Source organism: Mustela erminea, chromosome 5 (genome assembly GCF_009829155.1).
Source record: "Mustela erminea isolate mMusErm1 chromosome 5, mMusErm1.Pri, whole genome shotgun sequence".
NCBI classification, from domain to species: Eukaryota; Metazoa; Chordata; class Mammalia; order Carnivora; family Mustelidae; genus Mustela; species Mustela erminea.
This window is the reverse complement of record NC_045618.1, coordinates 71,736,752-71,755,916: the sequence shown is the minus strand read 5'-3', so window position 1 is coordinate 71,755,916 and position 19,165 is coordinate 71,736,752. Positions and strand designations below refer to the sequence as shown.

The following is a 19,165-nucleotide window of genomic DNA, read 5'->3' as shown; positions in this document are numbered from 1 at the left end:
CGGGGTGGCTCAGTGGGTTAAGTCTCTGCCTTCATCTCGGGTTGTGATCTCAGGGTCCTGGGATCGAGCCCAGAATCGGGCTCTCTGCTCCCCGGGGAGCCTGCTTCCCCCTCTCTCTCTGCCTGCCGCTCTCCCTACTTGTGATCTCTCTCTCTCTCTCTCTCTCAAGTAAATAAATAAAATCTATTAGAAAAAAGGGGGGGAGGGGAATGCTAACTATAATAGAGCCTTGGAATAATGAGAAATTTGCCAGTAAAAAGTAAAGAGAATTGTAAGCAATATAGAAATGGTAGCTACCAGAAGCAGCCACTATCCTGGAGCTGGGTACTCAGCCATTCCGGCTATAGTGATAATTAAACTCTGCTGGGGGGGGGGGGGGGGCTGTTTCTTTGTTTCAGCACCAGACTGTAGGGTTCTTGAGAGCAGGGGCCACACACCTTGTTCTGCATTACATTCCAGCGCTAACAGGCTCTGAATAAATACCAGTGAATGAATGGACACGGCCAGTACTGGCACTCCCGCAGCCTGCAGCAGTGTATCCTGTTTCCTGCCGCATATGCCAGATCCACAGGCCGGTATCCCCAGCACACACACCTGCGGCTTCCGTCCAATCGGGAGATAATGATCCTCGCAATGGAGTCGTCCGTGGAGGGCTGTGGGTAGCCTTTGTCAACCTCTTCTTAAGAGGAGGCAAAAGTCTGGCTCAACTTCCCAAACTGTCCCCTCTGGGTTCCCCAGCCCCAGAGCTAAACAATAATCACCACCCCCACCCCCCACAAAAGGCCTCATTCAGTCTCTTATCGCCCTGTGAGCGCGTGCACACCACGGGGCCTGGCTTTTGGGGCTGGAACAGGTGCGGATGGGATTCCCATCAAAGGCTCCTCTCCCGACCTAGAAAAACAACTGCCGGGCCGAACCGGGGAGGGGTGTGGCGGCCCCTCCCTGGGCGGAGGCGCAGCGGGACCTAGAAAACCGGGTCGGGTCGGGCAGCGCGGGGAGAGGTCGGGCCATGGCGGACGCGTTGAGAGAGCGCACGGCGCAGCTGCTGACCGACTACCTGGAGTACTGCGCCCGCGGCCCCGGCACCCCCGCGCGGTCGCCGTCGACGCGCGAGGCCGCGGTGCTGCGCTCGGTGGCCGCCGACGTGCGGCAGCGTCACGAGCGCTTCTTGTCGGATTACCGCGGCTACCGCGGCAACCGCGTCGAGCTGGTGGCTCAGGTGGAGCGGGAGATACTCGCCCACCCCCAAGCCCTAAGCTGGGGCCGTGTGGTGGCGCTCTTGACCTTCGCGGGAACGCTGCTGGAGCGCCCGCCGTCGGGGGCCTGCTCGAACTTGGGGCCGGACCCGGAACTGGAGCTGGGGGAGTGGGAGGCCAGCGTTCGCCAGGACTGCCGGCGCCTGGTGGACTTCCTCTGCGGTCGGCTCACAGGGCAGCACCGCGCCTGGCTGGAGACGCACGGCGGCTGGGTGAGCGCGGGGGGACGCGGGAGGGGGGGCGGGTAGGCAGCCGGGGGCGCGCTCCAATGGCCCGACCGCGGGAGGAGGCTCGCGGGGTCATCCGCATGAGGCGTTCCTTTCAGCAAGACGAGGATTTCCAGTGTTAAGTCGGGCTTTCTCTCCTGGTGGTCAGACTGGCAGACACCGCCCTCGCTAGACCGCTCTCTGTTAACTCATTCTAAAGCAGCCGCGCATGACCTCCTTGGCACACTTTGGCCTTACCCTTGCCGGTCTTAGGGGTTTTAGGATGCGCCCACGTTAGGGCTGGACGCTTCGCACACAGAGAGATCCCCAAACTGGTAAAGTCAGCAGTGGGGTGGCCCTGGGCCAGGTGGGTGAGAACTCTCCTTTGCCTGTTAAACAACGTTTGGAGAGCACCAGCGTAAAACCGTAACAAGTGAAAAGGCATTCTCCTGCCCAGGCCCCGACACTTCTTAGCTAAGAAGAGCCGAGGCCAGAAGTGTTGGAGAGTGTGCGCAGGCACCCAGTGGTGGTGTTGACTCAAGGTTCCTTAACTTCCAGCCCTTTGCACCCAGCCCCTCACTGAGTGATAACCAGGTGCCTGGGCTTTCAGCTGCAGGTCATTGATTTCTGCCCTGCAGCTCCTGAACCCTGTCAGTGATCAAGGGAAGCCCACCCACCCTTCAGTATGTGGAGAGCATGCCTCTTGGTTTCTTAGCGAGACTCCTGGTCTTTTCCTCTCTTCCTTCCTGGTCTTGAGTCAAGGACTGCAGTGACCCAAGTTACAGAATGAATTTGGCCAAAATGTTGGAACCAGCTATTAAGAAAGGAACTAAGGGGTGGAGGGGCACCTGGGTGGCTTAATGGTTAGGTGTCTGCCTTAGGCTCCAGTGGTGATCCCAGGATCCTGGGATGATTGAATCCCGCTGTTGGCCCCCTACTCAGCAGGAAGCCTGCTTCTCCCTCTCTCTTGCTGTCTCTCGGTCAAATAATAAATAAAAATCTTTAAAAAAAAAAAAAAAACCCTAAGAAAGACAGGAAATTTAGCTCCTGTTGGTCGCTGGCATCCCCTGTTGTGAGGAAATTGGCCCCATTTGTGGAGGAGAGGTAGTACAGGAATCAGAACCTTGACCATCTATGAACAGTTCGAGCTGTTAGCATTAACTCCTGTGTTCTTCTTGGCCTATGTGCTGTTCTAAAACCATCCAGGCCTGGGCACTCTTCAGAAAGGACCTGAGCCCTTTTTAAGGCATTTGGCCCCGAAGGGCCCTCTGTAATTAGAGGAAATTGATTGGAAGGAGCTCATAGTTCTTATTCTCATTTTGACTCAATAGCATTGACTAAGGACTATTCCTTTAGCATCAAGAGGCCCAGATTCCCCCAGTTGAGTAAAGACATGGCCATACCTCTCCCAGCTACACTTAAATGCCACTATCTCAGGGCACCTTGGTGGCTCAGTGGGTGAAATGTCAGACTTGATTTTTGGCTTAGGTCCTGACCTCAGGGTTGTGAGATTGAGTCGCTCCGGCAGGGCACGGAGCCTGCTGAAGATTCTCTCTCCCCTCTGCACTCTTTCTCTTTCCCTTCCCCTGCATTTAAAAAAGCCACTCTCCAGACTTCATTCATTTCCTCTCCATTTTTCTGAATGGAGCCTCTTTCCTTGTTTTTACATTTTATTTATTTATTTGACATATCAGAAATAGGCAGAGGCAGGTAGAGAGAGAGGAAAGGAAGCAGGCTCCCCCCTGAGCAGGGAGCCCGATGTGGGGCTCGATCCCAGGACCCTGGGATTATGACCTAAGCGGAAGGCAGAGGCTTTAACCCACTGAGCCACCCAGGTGCCCCCTGAATGGAGCTTCTTGTATTACTGTCTTCAATGATCGATTTCAACCTAGCGATTTGCCAGTTTCCCAAATGGCCCTGCCCTTTGCTCAGGAAAGAATGTGGTAAAGTAGTCTACGATCCTCTTAGGTTTTTTTTTTTTTTCTTTGAAATTTTAAATTTTTTCTTAACTTAAAATTTGGTATAATTAACTTACAGTGTTAATGATTTTGGGTGTACAGTATAGTGATTGAAATGAGGGGCCTCTCAGTGGCTCAGTTGATTAAGCATCCGCCTTCAGCTCCAGTCATGATCCTGGTGTCCTGGGATAGACCCCTACCTCGGGCTCCCTGCCTAGCACGGAGTAGTCCGCTTCTCCCTCCGCCCCTCTCCCCTTGTATTCCCCCTCTTGCTCCTCCTCCCCATACCCTCCCCACCCCAGCTGGTGCTCAATCTCTGAAATAAGTAAAATTTTTAAAAAACAGTAAATAAGTAATAAAAATGCTTCATGGTTTTATTTTTTATTTGGCCTATCTTCCCACCCACCTCTCTTCCAGTTTTTTGTATTTATAAGCCCATTTCTATTATGTTTGTTCAGTTCTTTCATTTTTTAGATTCCACATATAAATCATGTTTTGTGTCTTTCTGACTTGCTTCACTTAGCATAATGTCTTCTGGGTCCACCCATGTTGGTTCAGGTGGCGAGATCTCCATCTTTATGGCTAATATTCTATTGTATAAATATACTACATCTTATTTATCCATTAGCCTGTCGATGGATGCTTGAGTTGTACCATAGTTGGGCTATTGTAAATACCACTGTAATGAGCACAGGGGTGCATATATCTTTTCAATTTATTGTTTTTGTTTTCTTCAGGTAAATACCCAGAAATGGAATTATTGGGTCATACACCATTCCTGTTTGAATTTTTTTAAGCAACTGCCATACTGTTTTCCATACTGTAGTGGCTGCATGAGTTTACATTCCCGTAAACAGTTCCCTTTTCTCCAAATCTTCAACACTTACTGTATTTTTGACTGGTGTGAGGTGACCTCTTGCTGTGGTTTAGATTTGCATTTCCCTGACGATGTGTGATGCTGAGCATCTTTTCATGGGTCCTTTAGCCATTTGTAGGTCGTCTTCGGAGAAAGGTCCATTCAGGTCCTCTGCCATTTTTTTTTTAAAGATTTTTTTTTATTTATCAGAGAGACAAAGTGAGAGAGGGAACACAAGCAGGGGGAGTGAGAGAGGAAGAATCAGTCTTCCTGCGAAGCAGAGAGCCTGATGTGGGGCTCGATCCCAGAACCCTGGGATCATGACCTGAGCCGAAGGCAGATGCTTAACCTACTGAGCTACCCAGGCACCCCTCCTCTGCCCATTTTTTTTTTTAAAGATTTTATTTATTTATTTGACAGAGAACACAAGTAGGCAGAGAGGCAGGCAGAGAGAGGGGAGGAAGCAGGCTCCCTGCTGAGCAGAGAGCCGGATGCGGGACTCGATCCCAGGACCCTGAGATCATGACCCAAGCCGAAGGCAGTGGCCTAACCCACTGAGCCACCCAGGCGCCCTCCTGGGTGGGTGAGGGGGTTGGTGTCCTCTTAAAAATGGGGGGGGTGCAAATCAAAAGATAAGTATTCTTGCTGTGACAAAGTTGTGTCTCCTATGTTCTTCTTTGCCCTGTTGGATTCCTTACAAATCCAAACTCAGTTTCCAAAGTACAGGTTGCCTCTATGCTTTAAATCCAAAAGTTTCCTTGCTGTTTAATCCCAAAGCACTAGTGTATTTCATGAAGTTCAGCTGTGGGGGATTCTGCACCAGTCTCACTGCCTATCCCTCCCCCTTGCAGGATGGCTTTTGTCTCTTCTTCACACCCGTGCTGCTGTCGTCTTGGAAAAGACTGCTGGTCCAGGCTCTTCTGTCATGCTTTACGGCAGTGATCTTAATCTACTTCTGGAAAAGATTACCGTGAGTTCTGAAATTTTTAACGCATTTCTACCTGCCTAAAAACTGTGACCAGCCACCTGAATTTGAGATGTGAAAGAATAGAACAGAGTAAACCATCCTCTGAGACTGTTTTTTACCTGCCTTCATCTAAGGAGCCTCGTGGTGATAGTTCAGCAGGAGCTTTAACTCCTGGCGAGTACTCCGAGGTATTAAGACAAAGGCGAAAATGGCTCTTTGAGTGGGGAAGATGGATTCTAAAGGTTCATGGCTCTAAGAAATTGCAGTAGAAGCTACATTCTAGTAAGTAAGAAACATGGTGCTTTTTGCTACACTTGGATCAGAGTGAATGTGCATCTCTCGTCTAGCCAGTTTCCTGTGCTGCTGCGGACTTAATTCTCAAGGCAGGCAGTCAGGGATGGAATGCCGAAGGCCCTCCCAAGTCCCAGTTTGACAAGGAATGTAACATTAAAAACTTTTATAGGGAATTCTTTCTAAATCCTTTGAAATCCAGTTCCTAATTCTGCCTTTCTAGATTTTACAAAGAACTTATTTTTTTGACTTCACTAAATTGTTAAATATCTTCAAATTTTTAATAAACTTACGTATCTTTTTTTAAAATTTGTTGGTTTTCCTTGGAATTTAATAAGACTGTTCTTAGGAGTAACTTGAATTGATGAAAATTTCCTTTTTTACTTGTTTAAATACAATATATACTATTCTTGATTTTAAGCAATCAGTACACAAGCTCATAAAAAGTCCTTTACTTCTACCTTCCATTTTGCAGTCAACCCATCACTGGCAAGATGATAGAGAGGAAAACATTATACTCTAAGGCTCTCCACCTGAGTCCTGGGAATTTTATCAGACAGGTTAACAGCTAAAAAATACACGGATCTTGATGTTTTTACAGGAAACTATAGAAGAGTGGAAACTTCAAAGAAATGTGTAGATTCAGGGTTTATAGACCATTTTAACAAAAAGTGATCAATTGTGGAGTAGACAAAGTAGAGGGGTGAGACTGGTAGGGGTAGTATATTCTGAGGAAAGGGACTAGGAAATAGATGGGGAAATCTAATGGAAGGTGAAGGTTATTTTAGTCCGGTTTGTTTGTATGGTCTTCTTGGAGTTGATTTCCATCTCCAGTGATAATTGTGCTCTCCTTCCTGGAATAAGAGGGCACCTTTCTTGAGGCACCTGGCTGGTTCAGTTGGTGGAAAGTGTGACTCTTTTTTTTTTTTTTTTTTTTTTTTAAAGATTTTATTTATTTATTTATTTGACAGAGATCACAAGCAGGCAGAGAGGCAGGCAGGGAGAGAGAGGAGGAAGCAGGCTCCCCGCTGAGCAGAGAGCCCAATGCGGGGCTCGATCCCAGGACCCTGCAATCATGACCCGAGCCGAAGGCAGCAGCTTAACCCACTGAGCCACCCAGGTGCCCTGGAAAGTGTGACTCTTAATCTTGGGCTTGTGAGTTCGAACCCCAGGCTAAGGATGGAGATTACTTTTAAACAATCTCTTTAAAAAGGGAGGGGGAATGCTTATAGCAGCAAAATCCATAATAGCCAAAATATGGAAAGAGCCCAGATGTCGATCGACAGATGAATGAATAAAGATGCGGTATATATACGCGATGGAATACTACATGGCCATCAAAAAGCATGAAATCTTGACATTTGCGATGAGGTGGATGGAACTAGAGAGTATTACTCTCAGTGAAGTAAGTCAGGGAAAGACAAATATATGACTTATAATGTGGAATTCAAGAAGCAAAACAGATGACCCTGGGGGAAGGAAAAGTAAATGAAAATTTGAGAGGGAGGCAAACCATAGAGACTCTTAATTATAGGAAACAAAATGGGCATTGCTGGAGGGGAGGTGAGTGGGGACATTAGGAGGACACTTTGATAGAATGAGCACTGGGTGTTACATGCAACTGATGAATCAATGAACTACACCTCTGAAAATAAAAAGTGGAGGTGCCTGGGTGGCTGAGTCAGTTAAGCACCTGATTCTTGTTTCGGCTCAGGTTGTCCTCCCCCGGTTGTGAGATGAAGTCATACATTGGGCTCTGTGTTGGGTGTGGAGTTCATGTAAGATTTCTTTCCGGATCTCCTCCTGTGCCCCACCCCCACATGTATTCCCATAACAAAACAAAACCAAAAAAAAAAAACCCCTTTATCATAGGAAATGCATGCCCTGCTTTTAGGCAGAAAAGTGGAGGGCAAAGAGCCTTTCCTGTATGTGCTATTTCTCAGTTGCCTTAAGCTCAAAATAATATGCCAGTTTCATATTTTGGAGTGACCTGTTCGAATCCACCTCAGTGGTGAATGGTGTATGCCATTACTCTTCAGCCAGCTGGAATCCATACCCGTCTTTCCTTTCTGGAGCCCACCCAGACCCTCCAGGCTTCCCACAGCCAAGCAGTGGTGCTCTTTGAGTGGGTGCCCCCAGGGCTGCCTGGGGCTGCCTGGGGCTGCCTGAGAACCACAAGCCACCCCAAAGCTACTTGAGCAGTCTCTCCGTGGTCAAGCTGTTGCTGATGCTATTAGGACAAGCCTGGGACCAAAAGGATAAAAATAAGTGAAGATGGGGAAGGATGTGACCATTACAAATGATGGTACCACCATGCTGAAGCAAACGCGGACGTTGTGTCCTATAGCCGGAATGCTGGTGGAGCTGTCCAGATAAAGAAGCAGGAGATGGTACCACATTGGTGATTGTTGTTGCTGGTTCTCTTAGATTCGTGTGTGAAGCTTTTTCAGAAAGGGGTTCATCCAACTATTATTTCCAAGTCATTCCAGAAGGATTTGGAAAAGGGTATTGAAGTCTTAACTTGTCTTGACCCATGGTATTGAATGACAGAGAAACTGCTCAGTAATACAGCCATTTCATTGAACTCAGTCTTTGTGTTGAAGTTTGCTTTATCCAGTAAGTGGAAATGGAGTGAGGGAAGTGACGGACCCCACCGGGGCTGTTGGTGTAGATCTTAAAAATAACAAAGTACTTCAGAAACCTCAAGGGCACTATGCCAAGTGAAGAAAGTCAGATGGAGGAAGACCAATACTGATGATGTCTCTCCTGAGTGGAATCGAAAAAGGCCTTTAGGGTTGGTCCCTTCTGGAAAGTGAACCAGGGATCTGAAATCTCTTTAACGTTTTTACCGATACCGCCATTGAGCAAGGACTAGTGATAACACCTTCGATGGCTTACTTCCTTTTTGGGGTCTGGTTATTCTGTGTTGGTCACAAGTTTATCGTAAAAGACACCCCCCCCCCCCACGAGCAGGGCAGGGTGGTCACTTTATTCCCTTATCTCTGGTTTTCCCGTGCCTCCACATTTTTGGAATTTGTTAGCCTGATCCCGTGGCTCCCTGTCTCTCCCTACCTAGCCCCACCTGGCCCTTCCTCATTCCTCCCACTTGGAAATAGTAACCCTAACTGCCCTTAGAGAATAGTGGGATGATGACAGCTCTGGCTGCTCCCTGCCGAAATGGGGCGTCGGGCCGCGGCTGTTAGACTCTACCCAGGGGCCGGTCCAGGGGCTTGTGGTATGGCTCCAGTGAGTCCCGATGAGCTACAAACGGTACACGCATCAGCACATGCAAAAGGATGAACATAAAACAAGTATTAGGCGGGCACCTGGGTGGCTCAGTGGGTTCAGCTTCTGCCTTCGGCTCAGGTCCTGATCTCAGGGTCCTGGGATCGAGCCCCGCATCGGGCTTTCTGCTCAGCGGGGAGCCTACTTCCCCCTCCCTCTCTGCTTCTCTGTGTGCTTGTGATCTCTCTCTCTGTCAAATAAATAAAATCTTTAAAAAAAGTGTTAGGCCCAAAATTACGATCCCATCCCTTAGCTAAGATCCCCAATTACCAGTTTTATCAAATGGATCAGTGGATATTTCGATCTTACTTAATGGATCACAAAGGTCCCCTATTAATTGGGACACCTGGGAGGAGTTAACTGTAATGTTAAAACCACACATAATGAGAACATTTTTCACACCCCGAAAGGCGTAGCAGTAGTAGACAGTCTCAAGAATTCCTTCTCTGACCTCATTTAGTTTTTGGCGGAGTGCATCCGGTGCCTGGGAAGTAGCATTTAGAATCCTAAGCAAGCGTACTGTGTTGCCTGTTTCATACTCAATCGTAACAGAAGTCCTGGAAGTCCCATAGTGAGCTTTGAGGTTCTTTTCACCAGAAAGGCTGTTGGATGCTTGGTTAAAGCCTTTGGTTGCAATTGGAGGTTAGTCAAGGTGGCTTCTCGGATAAATGACTGTCAGAGATGAAATCAAGAAGCTCTTGCTGTTAGTTTAGGAAGTTTTTACTTAGTTTTGACCTTAAGGATAGTGAATACCGGGGCACCTGGTTGGCTCAGTGGGTTAAGCTGCTGTCTTCGGCTCCGGTCGTGATCCCAGGGTCCTGGGATCGAGCCCCGAGTCCGGCTCTCTGCTCAGCAGGGAGCCTGCTTCCTCCTCCTCTCTGCCTGTCTCTCTGCCTACTATGTGATCTCTGTCTGTCAATTAAATAAAATCTTAAAAAAACTTACTAAAAAAAAAGATAGTGAATAACAGTATTTGTCCTAAAAGTTCTTTTTATGAACCCCATTGAAGATAAACTCATTTCACAAGAGAATAAAGAAGTTATAAAAGACAAAAACTCAGAAATGGACATTGTTAATGATAGGAGAGTTCATTATGATACAACTGACAAATTATTTCTGGGTCACATAAACAATTCACAACGGCCCGAACATTGAGTGATGACTCTTATACCAGAATATAACTTGACAAACAAGCCTGATGAATCAACAAGACTTCACGGTTTAAGTCTTGGAGAAGTTTGTTAAAACCTTGGAAAGTTTTAAAGCACTTAGCTAAATAGGATTAAGCATCTCAAAGACCTGATAAAGGCAAAACCTAGAAACTAGTTTTTCGGGGCAGGCAAAGAGAAAATAGCTGTTTACATTTTATCAAGAGCAATTAAAGAAAACTTTTGTCTTTTTAACAATCTTCTGCCAGTGTACTTATAAAATCCCTTTATTGTAATCTTAGTCTATCTTGACCACACCTAAAATTCCTCTTCAAAGATTTCCTTTCACAAACCAACAACTTTCTTTTGCATTGAGATTTTGTCCCACGCCATTTCTCTGCAAACAACCAGTCTCTACTAGGACAAAATTGTTTTTTTATCCTTCAACAAAAAAAGTATTCCATTCCTTTTGTCTTTCATACACATCTTTTTTTCTACAGAGTTGCCTAATTTTACATTCTTAGAAATCTTAGTTTCCAGTGAAGACTAAGTAGTAATCCATTGTGATTTGTCACACCAGAATTCCTGAAATGGCAAAGTTATGAACTGGTTGCACACAAAGTACGTTTACCAGCAGCTTAAAATATCCTTAGTTTCTTTGCAATAAGTAGTCAGAAGCACAAACCTACATCAGGAATCAATGATTGAGCACCTTTTCCTGTTTGAGAAAGACCTAGATGTCCAGTGAATTTAATCCCAAAGACTTTGAAAGCTCTTTTAACATTTTCTGTGAAAACTTGGAGATAAGACATACAATTAACCATCGTTTCAGCCATCTTTTTGCTGACAAATTGCAACAGAGATAATACGAGCTTATTTGACCTTCAGCAAACCTTGACAGTATACAAGCTTTACATTTAATGGTGATAACTTTAAAGACCTATAGTTTAAATTTAGTTTAAATACCAAGTTATGTTCCACCCAGGTCCACTTATTTTTTTTTAAAGGAGATGTAGCTGCTTTTTTCTTATTTTTTTTTCTTTTTTTAAAGATTTTATTTATTTTGACAGAGATCACAAGTAGGCAGAGACAGGCTCCTTGCTGAGCAGAGAACTCAATGCGGGGCTTGATCCCAGGACCCTGGGATCATGACCCGAGCTGAAGACAGAGGCTTTAACCCACTGAGCCACCCAGGCACCCGTGGGCCCACTTTTAAAAGTCCATTTGTTCCCCATTGTCAGTTATCCCCTGAGACACAGGTGGGGAGATCTGTAGTGAGCAGTGTATGCGTCTGTACCCAAGGTGCAGAAACAGGAGGGGGTGGGGCAGAAAGACCGGCAAAGTGCTGCCAGAAGACCTAGAAAAGGGTTCCCAGTTCTAAAGCTCGTCTGCTTGGACAGATGAGTAGTTTTTCCACCAATAGGTGGGTTTAGGCAGTCCATGTCAGGCCAGAGAAGACAGGAAATTTCCCTGAAACAAAGGAGTTTCAGCTGCTTGGGGAATATTCTTTAAACTCCTCGTCCTGAGAGAGACTAACCACGGTTGGCTCCGCTTAGAACCATTAACCTAGGAAATGAATGAGGGAAAAGCCCCTCACCTCTTTTAGGAACAGTGAGAGGGAGAGAGAGGGAGAGTCTGCATCCCCTTGCTAGGGATGGCCTGTGTTTCCTCCAGCAATCTAGGTTTATTTGGAGTAGGTATATTTAGACAATTACCCAATATGTCAGGAGGGAGTTTACTAGCCACCATGTTTGGGTAAACGCCTTCTGCTAGAGGTCTTTTTGTCAGGGCCCTGAAAGCCTGGATGGATTTAGGGTACCTCAGTCTATCCACCGGGTTCCCTGTAGGAGACCTGATCCCACTATGGCCATGTAGTGTGTGTTAGAGCTCAGTCCTTTCCCACATTTGCAATCCAGATTGTTTGCCAGTGGGTTAAAAGGCACCACAAGGGGGCGTCCTTGGGAACTGAAGAGACCATGTCTTACCTGAAGGTCATGCCTTACTTTACCTTGCCTTGAAGAACCTGCTGAGTTTAACCCATGGAAAACACTAGAAAAGTTTTACAAGGGGAATTACCTAGTTTTTTGTTTTGTTTTGTTCAGATTTTGTTTATTTGACAGACAGGGAACACAAGCGGGACGAGTGGGAGAGGAGAAGCAGACTTCCCACCGGCCAGGGAGCCTGATGCAGGACTGAATCCCAGGACCCCATGATCATGACCTGAGCCAAAGGCAGATGCTTAATGACTAAGCCACCCAGGCACCCTGGGAATTACCCAGTTTTGCAGTACCCAATCCAGGAGTCCCTGCAGAGAATGGTTTCCCATCTCGAGGTCCCTGTAAGAGTTCTCCGTACCTGTTAGAGGTGATGTGGCGTCCCTACATACCAGCACTCCCCTGGGAACCAAGGTGTCCCATGGTTTCCTACCCAAGCTGAGAGAGTGGTCTAACATCTTGGGTTGAGGAGGTATCAGGCTGGCAGGAGTAGCCATTCTTAACCATCCGTCACCTGATCCTCCTTTTTTTCTCTGGACTCCCCCCACCCCCAAAAATCTGCCCTAATCATAAAGGCTTTTTAACAAGGTTAACAGTTTCAACTTTGAGTCAGTTATGTTCCCTTCCCTTCCCCTGGGTGCTTTTTCTGTCCATATACCTGAGGTCCCATTTGTAAGCATGACCCTATTGAGGGGTGCAGACCCCAAGATTTAGAATCATCATAGTTTCATATTCCCGTTGTTGGAATAAGAAAGCCTCAGCTATATGACCCATTAAAGTCCCAGCCACTAATGCAACCAATAAGGAATTGGCTGGGGGGTCTGTAATTTCCTCTTCAATACCCAGGGTGTTCCAGTAAATGCTCAGGAAACATTGGGCTCCCTCTAACTTGTTATATATAGAGAGCGCTCTAATCCTGCTTGCCAGTAACTTGGGTTTGGGTCCCTGGCTGTGATTAAACTTAAACTGTACCTAAGAGAAAAACACCTTACCAAGCAACAAAAAATAAGGAAAAGATTTTCCTCCTGAACCTAAGTTCTCATGAAAAGACCTTTTTAAATGAAAAACAAAACAAAATAAAACTTATATCTCCATAGGCAACATCCTTCCCCAACATGACAAAGTCAGCAGGACCACTGAACCCATAAAATCCCCAGGTACTTACAGAAGGCATTGAGGAGTCTAAGGGCAACTGTGAACTGAGTCCCTGGTCAGAAGGCCCTACTGATTATCAGAGATTGGAAGGACCTGAGGCAAAAAGTCCCTGAGGCAGGAGAAAGTCGTTTAAGACCAGCCAGTGAACAGAAAGCAGAACTGGGTAGGGTTAGGCCAACATTCATTCCCTTCCTTTGAGGAAGCAGGGTTGACCAAACCTTTCCCCAAAGACTATTACCTGAGACTTAAGACTGCGCCTGCACAGTTCTGCCTTTAACTGGCCGCAGGTGGGCGGGTTTTGCTGTTTATGAGAAAAGGTCAGCTAAGGGAAGAGGCGTCTCCCAGGAAAGGAAAGAAAAAAGTCCGCTTTTTACTCACCCTTAGTGGAAGTGATCCCAGGTCTCAGCACCAAAATGATGTGGGGGAGAGAGGTTTTTGTCTCACGGAGTCAGAGTGAATCTCGGTGGACAGCAGACAGTGAGTAAAGCAATAGAAGTTTAGTGAAGATAACAGAAAAAGCTCTCAGGAGTGAGAGGGATTCCGACAGGGTTGCCCAACTTTATTTTTTAAGTGTTTGTTGTTGTTGTTGTTTAAGATTTATTGGGTGAGAGCAAGGTGGAAAGGGGCAGAGGGAGAATCTCAAGCAGACTACCTGCCCAGCGTGGAGCTCAACCTGGGGCTCAATCCCATGACCCTGAATTCAGGGCTGGAGCCGAAACCAAGAGTCAGACGCTCAACGGAGCACCTAGGAACCCCAAGTATGTATGTATGTAAGTTCGTGGCTCCAAACTCAGGACCCCAAGATCAAGAGTCTCATGTTCTGAGTCAGCCAGGCTCCCCTATTTTGTTCTAGTTTAAATAAATATTTATATGTATCTTTAGTTACCACATATGTATAGTTTATATATAAACTCTATGTAGCTTATGTATAACAAAACCTGGGTGGTACAGATGATGACTACATGTTGGTAGAAGGGCTGGTTCTCACCCAAAAGACGACCTAACCAGAGCTGAAAAGGCTAATAAGATGGGCATACGCAGTTTTCCTTATCTGCTCCTAAAACAGATAGGGATAATCACATAGTCGTTTCCGATGCCCAGATGGGCCCAGTGCTAAGGAAGAAGAGAGCCTGTGTTCTAAATTTAGTGAGGCAGATTTTTTTTAACCAGATACAGTGTTCTCATACAGAAGTCTATTCTTAAGACATGCTCTTAGAGATCTTGCATTACATTTCCCGAACAAAATGAAGATCATGATGGCTAGGAATATTGGAAGAGAAGACCTCGAAGTCCTCTGTAGGACAGTGGAACCAGTCCAGTTGCTTATGGTAACCAGTTCACTGGTGACAAGCTGAGGGGGTCGGTTTAAATGGTTCTGGAAAATTGCTTAAGATCACTGGGAAAAAATTAACAGTTGTGCATGGTTCTGACAAATTGGTGATTGAAGAAGCAGAGTGTTCCATTCATGAAGCCGCATGTGCTACTCACTGTTGAGTGAAGCAGGAGCTCTTCTTGCAGGAGGCGGGGTTCTGGAAGGAAAGTTGGCCCTATGGTTAACTGAATATTCAGGAACGTTGAGTGGTCTGGAATTCCACTGTGTTCTAAGGCAGATGTAATAGAAGTGGTACAGGTACACTAGCTGAAACTGCTGGCCTGAATCCCATTTTTGTAGTAACAGAACTAACAAACTGACATGCCCAAGGAGAAAACCTATAGGCATTAATATCCAAATTAATAATAATAATAAAAAAAATAGTAAAATAATATTTCCAGTTATTTTGGAAGAACGGGTCGTCCAGCCTTTTTGATTTCAGTCAGTGCACTTATTCTAGCAACTGAAACTGGAACATTGTACAGATTGATGATGCGGTAAACAGGAATCTGGCTGACACACTGGCACCGACACAGCCCTGGATGGTGTGGCTGAAGTAGAAGACTGCCCTTGATGTTCCTTATTCAGGAGGTTGTTTCCTCTTTGAACTCCAGGGCTTGATCTTCCATTTGGCACTTGATTGAAATAGTATTTGCACCCTTTTATTTATTTATTTATTTATTTATTTATTTATTTATTTATTTATTTTTATTTATTTTTGCATTTGCAACCTTTAATGAAAATACTCATACTTGGTTTCAAAAAATAGTATGCTATCCCTTCAGGCATTTCAGGGCTTTATAAAAACTGGACATGCTCTTCTGAGTCATCTTTCCTTTTTCTTTCTTTCTTTCTTTCTTTTTTTTTTTTTTTTTTTGAGAGAGAGAGGAACAGGAGGAAAAGGTAGAGGGGAAGGGGGAGAAAGAGAGGACAGGACAGGAGAGGAGAGTGTGTGCACAGTGGGCGAGGGGTTGGGGCCAGAGGAGAGGGAGAGAGAGAATCCTGAGCAGCTTCTACACCAGCAACAATGAAAGGTTACATCAACTTCTGCAGTAATGCAGAACTGTATTTTCTGAAGAGAAAGGACTCAGAAGACTAGTCAGGGGACATCTGGGTGGCTCAGTCAGTTAGGCATCCAACTCTTGATTTCTGGTGGGGTCCTGGTTTTGGCATCCTGGGATCAAGCTGATGGGACCTTTCATTGCTCTGTATTTTAGCATGTTTCTTCTCCTAAGGACTGAGGAAAAAAGTCTCATGATTCTTTTTTCTTTTCTTTTCTTTTTTTTTTCTTTTCTTTTTTTTTTTTTTTTTGGTTCATAGTCTTTTTATTCCCATAGTTATGCGTGACTATATCTGTAGGAGAAAATCCTAGAAAGAGTTGCTGAATCAGATAATAGTATTAATACTTGGCTGCTACCAAATTATTATTCAAAATCGAATCTACCAATCCAAATTTATACCAGGGTAGGGAATGCTTAGCTCTTCACAGCCTTGCCAGTCTTTCCCCTTTATGGCTTTTGGAGTTTGGGTCTTTTGGGGGGAAGTCATCCTTGTCCCACGATTATAAAGAAAATCTTCTGTGTTCTGGGTCATTGATCCAGTCCGTAATTCTTTTAGTATGAAGTGGGATTCACTTCTTCTCAGAGTTGGGGTAGATATTTCAGCATTGCAGATAGTCCATTTTCCCCTACCAATTCTCTATTTTGTTGACTTACCTTTTCCTCTGCTAATAGCACTCTGTCTGAATTACTCATATATATTATTATTAATATATATATGCCTTAATAGGGGCACCTGGGTGGCTCAGTGGGTTAAAGCCTCTGCCTTTGGCTCAGGTCATGACCTCAGGGTCCTGGGATGGAGCCCCTCATTGGGATCTCTGCTCAGCAGGGAGCCTGCTTCCCCCTCTCTCTCTGCCTGCCTCTCCACCTACTTGTGATCTCTGTCAAATAAATTAAATCTTTAAATCTTAAAAAAAAATGTATGCCTGAATATTTAGTGGTCTAAATCTAGTCTCCCCAATGCTCTTCTTTAAAAAGAAAAAATAAATCCTTGGCTATTTTTGTGAATTGTTTAAGGTGAATTCTGAAAAACAATTTATAAAGAATCCATTAAGATGTTGCTTTTTAGGATTTTTTAATAGAATGGGATTGGTCATAGATCAATTTGGGAATAAGTAGTATCTTTACGATATTGTAAAGAACATGTCTAAGAACATGAATTCTTTAATGTATTTTAGGTGTCTTATGCTTTCCTTTGTACAGATCCTGTATTCTTAGGTGTATTCCAACACTTTGGGTTCTACTGCTATGGGGAATGGAATCTAGAGAGGATATTTTGTCTTCCCCATTTCCCCCAACACCCATAGTTTTCTTAGGGGAAACTATCCCTCCTTTGTTGTTAGACCATGTAGTTCTGGTGATACTGACTCCTCCCCATTTGACCCTACCCCAAGTTGAGAAAAATGACCCAGACCTGACCTAACAGAGTCCATTCCTTGGTGAAGTAAGTTAGCAGGACTCAATTTTAGGATTTCTGTGGATATTACCAGATGAGACTCTTTCTCAGCTGGGGTGTCCAATTCATGGAGAGAGTCTGTCTGGAAGAGAAGACCTCGCAGAAGGATGCAAGTCAGAGATATGGGGTAGGATAGAATGTTGAGAAACATTGCTGGGGTCTCACAATGTGACTGTGCCCAAAGCTACTTGGGACTCCATACATTCCCTTTTCTGCTTAAACTGACTTAGGTTTTCAGTACAACTCAATTTCATCCCTGAGTCAAAGGATCAGTTTTTCCCTGTTATATTTATTATTTGGTTATGGCTATCCTGAGGAGAAATTTAATATATATTAATATATAGTATCTGACTAATAGATAGTCAGATTATAAATTCTGACTATCTTGAACACTCACTAGTTCTGACTAATGTTCCTTTTTCCTCACTTTCTTTTCTTTTTTCTTTTTTTAAGATTTCTTATTTATTTATTTATTTGACAGAGGGAGATCACAAGCAGGCAGAGAGACAGGCAGAGAATTGGAAGCAGGCTCCCCCCTGAGCAGAGAGCCCGATGCGGGGCTCAATCCCAGGACCTTGAGATCATGACCTGAGCCGAAGGTAGAGGCTTAACCCACTGAGTCACCTAGGCGCCCCTCTCACTTTGTTTTCTTGGCCAGTTGTATGGGTAGTGAATGGGTGTGATAGATACTTTCCATGTACTGGAAAACTCCTTGATTTCGGCTGATGGCCTTCTTTTCTTCCAGCACTTTTTTTTTCCCCCACTAGCATTTTAGGAGGCTGGAGTGGCATCATTGCTCAAACTGTAATTTAACCTTAGGGCCTGTCAGTTTCTTGGAGTAAATCAAGGACTAGATACATCTGTTAATCATCTGTGGTAAGAAACAATATCCTAAACAATATCCTAAAGGTGAGCGTCACTGACAGTGCTAAGTGACGAGGTGTTCCTGTTTGGGGGAGTGTTCTTGACTCTAGCCACAAGACCAAGACGTAGTCTCCTTGTTTTTAGCTTGTGGATGGTTGTTCCATAAACTAGCCAGGACTCCTAAGAGGACGATGATTGCAGGATGTGCTACTGATGAATGGGACAGTTCAAGGCACTCAGGATGCTGGGTTGAAGTGCGTTTCCAAGTGAGAATCTTACCCATCAGCCTGTACAAGAGTGGGTCCCTCGAATTTTTGCCTGATCTGTTGTCTACTTGGAAGAGCAGTGTATTTGTTAGTATCTTCTCTCAGGTTTCCCCTGCATTTTTAGAATCTAGATGGACACTTAGGGTAAATGTTGTTTGCTTCAAACCCAGTTTTATTGCAGTTGTACCTTCCCTGTATATTTGAAGTCTTTCAGGACCCTGTTCACCCCCATCATCCTCCCGCCTGGTTCTTCCAACGCAGACAGCTATTACTTCCAGGGTGGAATCTTTGTATTTTTTTCTTTCTTGAGTTTCTTTAGGTTTTTTTTTTTCTTAATCATTATTTTATTAATGCCAGCATAATTAACCTCCAGTGTTAATTTCAGAAGTACCACATAGGGGTTCAACGGTTGTATACATAACTCAGTGCTCCTTTTGGTTTGAGTGTATTCTTTTTTTTAAGATTTTGTTTATTTATTTGACAGAGATCACAAGTATGCAGAGACAGAGAGAGGGGGAAGCAGACTCCCAGCTGAGCAGAGAGCCCGATGCGGGGCTCAGTCCCAGGATCCTGGGATCATGACCTGAGCTGAAGGCAGAGGCTTTAACCCACTGAGCCACCCAGGTGGCCCGGTTGAGTATATTCTTAATATAGGCCATCACCTATTTCACCCATTTCTCCCACTCGTCTTCCCTTCTGGTAACATCAGTTTGTTCTCTGTATTTAACAGTCTAGTTTTTTGTCTCTCTCTCTTTTTTTTTTTCATTTGTTCATTTGTTGTGTTTCTTAAATTCCATATGAGTGGAATCATGTGGTGTTTGTTTTTCTGACTGACTTATTATCCTTAGTATTATACTTTCTAGATCCATCCCTGTTATTGCAAATGGAAAATTTTAATTCTTTTTTATGGCTGAGTAATAGTCTGTTGTGTATATGTATGTGCATATATGAATATGAATGAATAAAGAAGATGTGGTATATATTAAGGAACACTTGGGTGGCTTCCATATCTTGAGTTTTGCAAATAGAC

At 44.8% G+C, this 19,165-nt stretch overlaps 1 protein-coding gene across 3 annotated transcripts in view; it reads left to right on the top strand.

The window, feature by feature from the left end:
• The first annotated feature begins 965 nt into the window (after window positions 1-965).
• The window catches only part of BCL2L10 (BCL2 like 10), a 40,487-nt gene continuing 22,287 nt past the window's right edge, over window positions 966-19,165 (top strand). The window contains exons 1-3 of one of the 3 annotated variants that reach the window (XM_032343749.1): window positions 987-1,468; window positions 5,128-5,246; window positions 5,378-5,525. In XM_032343749.1, the coding sequence (XP_032199640.1) occupies window positions 1,010-1,468; window positions 5,128-5,246; window positions 5,378-5,411 (612 nt within the window). In that variant the 5' untranslated portion in view covers window positions 987-1,009 and the 3' untranslated portion in view covers window positions 5,412-5,525. Of the gene's footprint in view, window positions 1,469-5,127; window positions 5,247-5,377; window positions 5,526-13,711; window positions 13,762-19,165 lie in introns of those variants that run through there. The other 2 variants (XM_032343750.1, XM_032343751.1) reach the window with 2 other exon arrangements.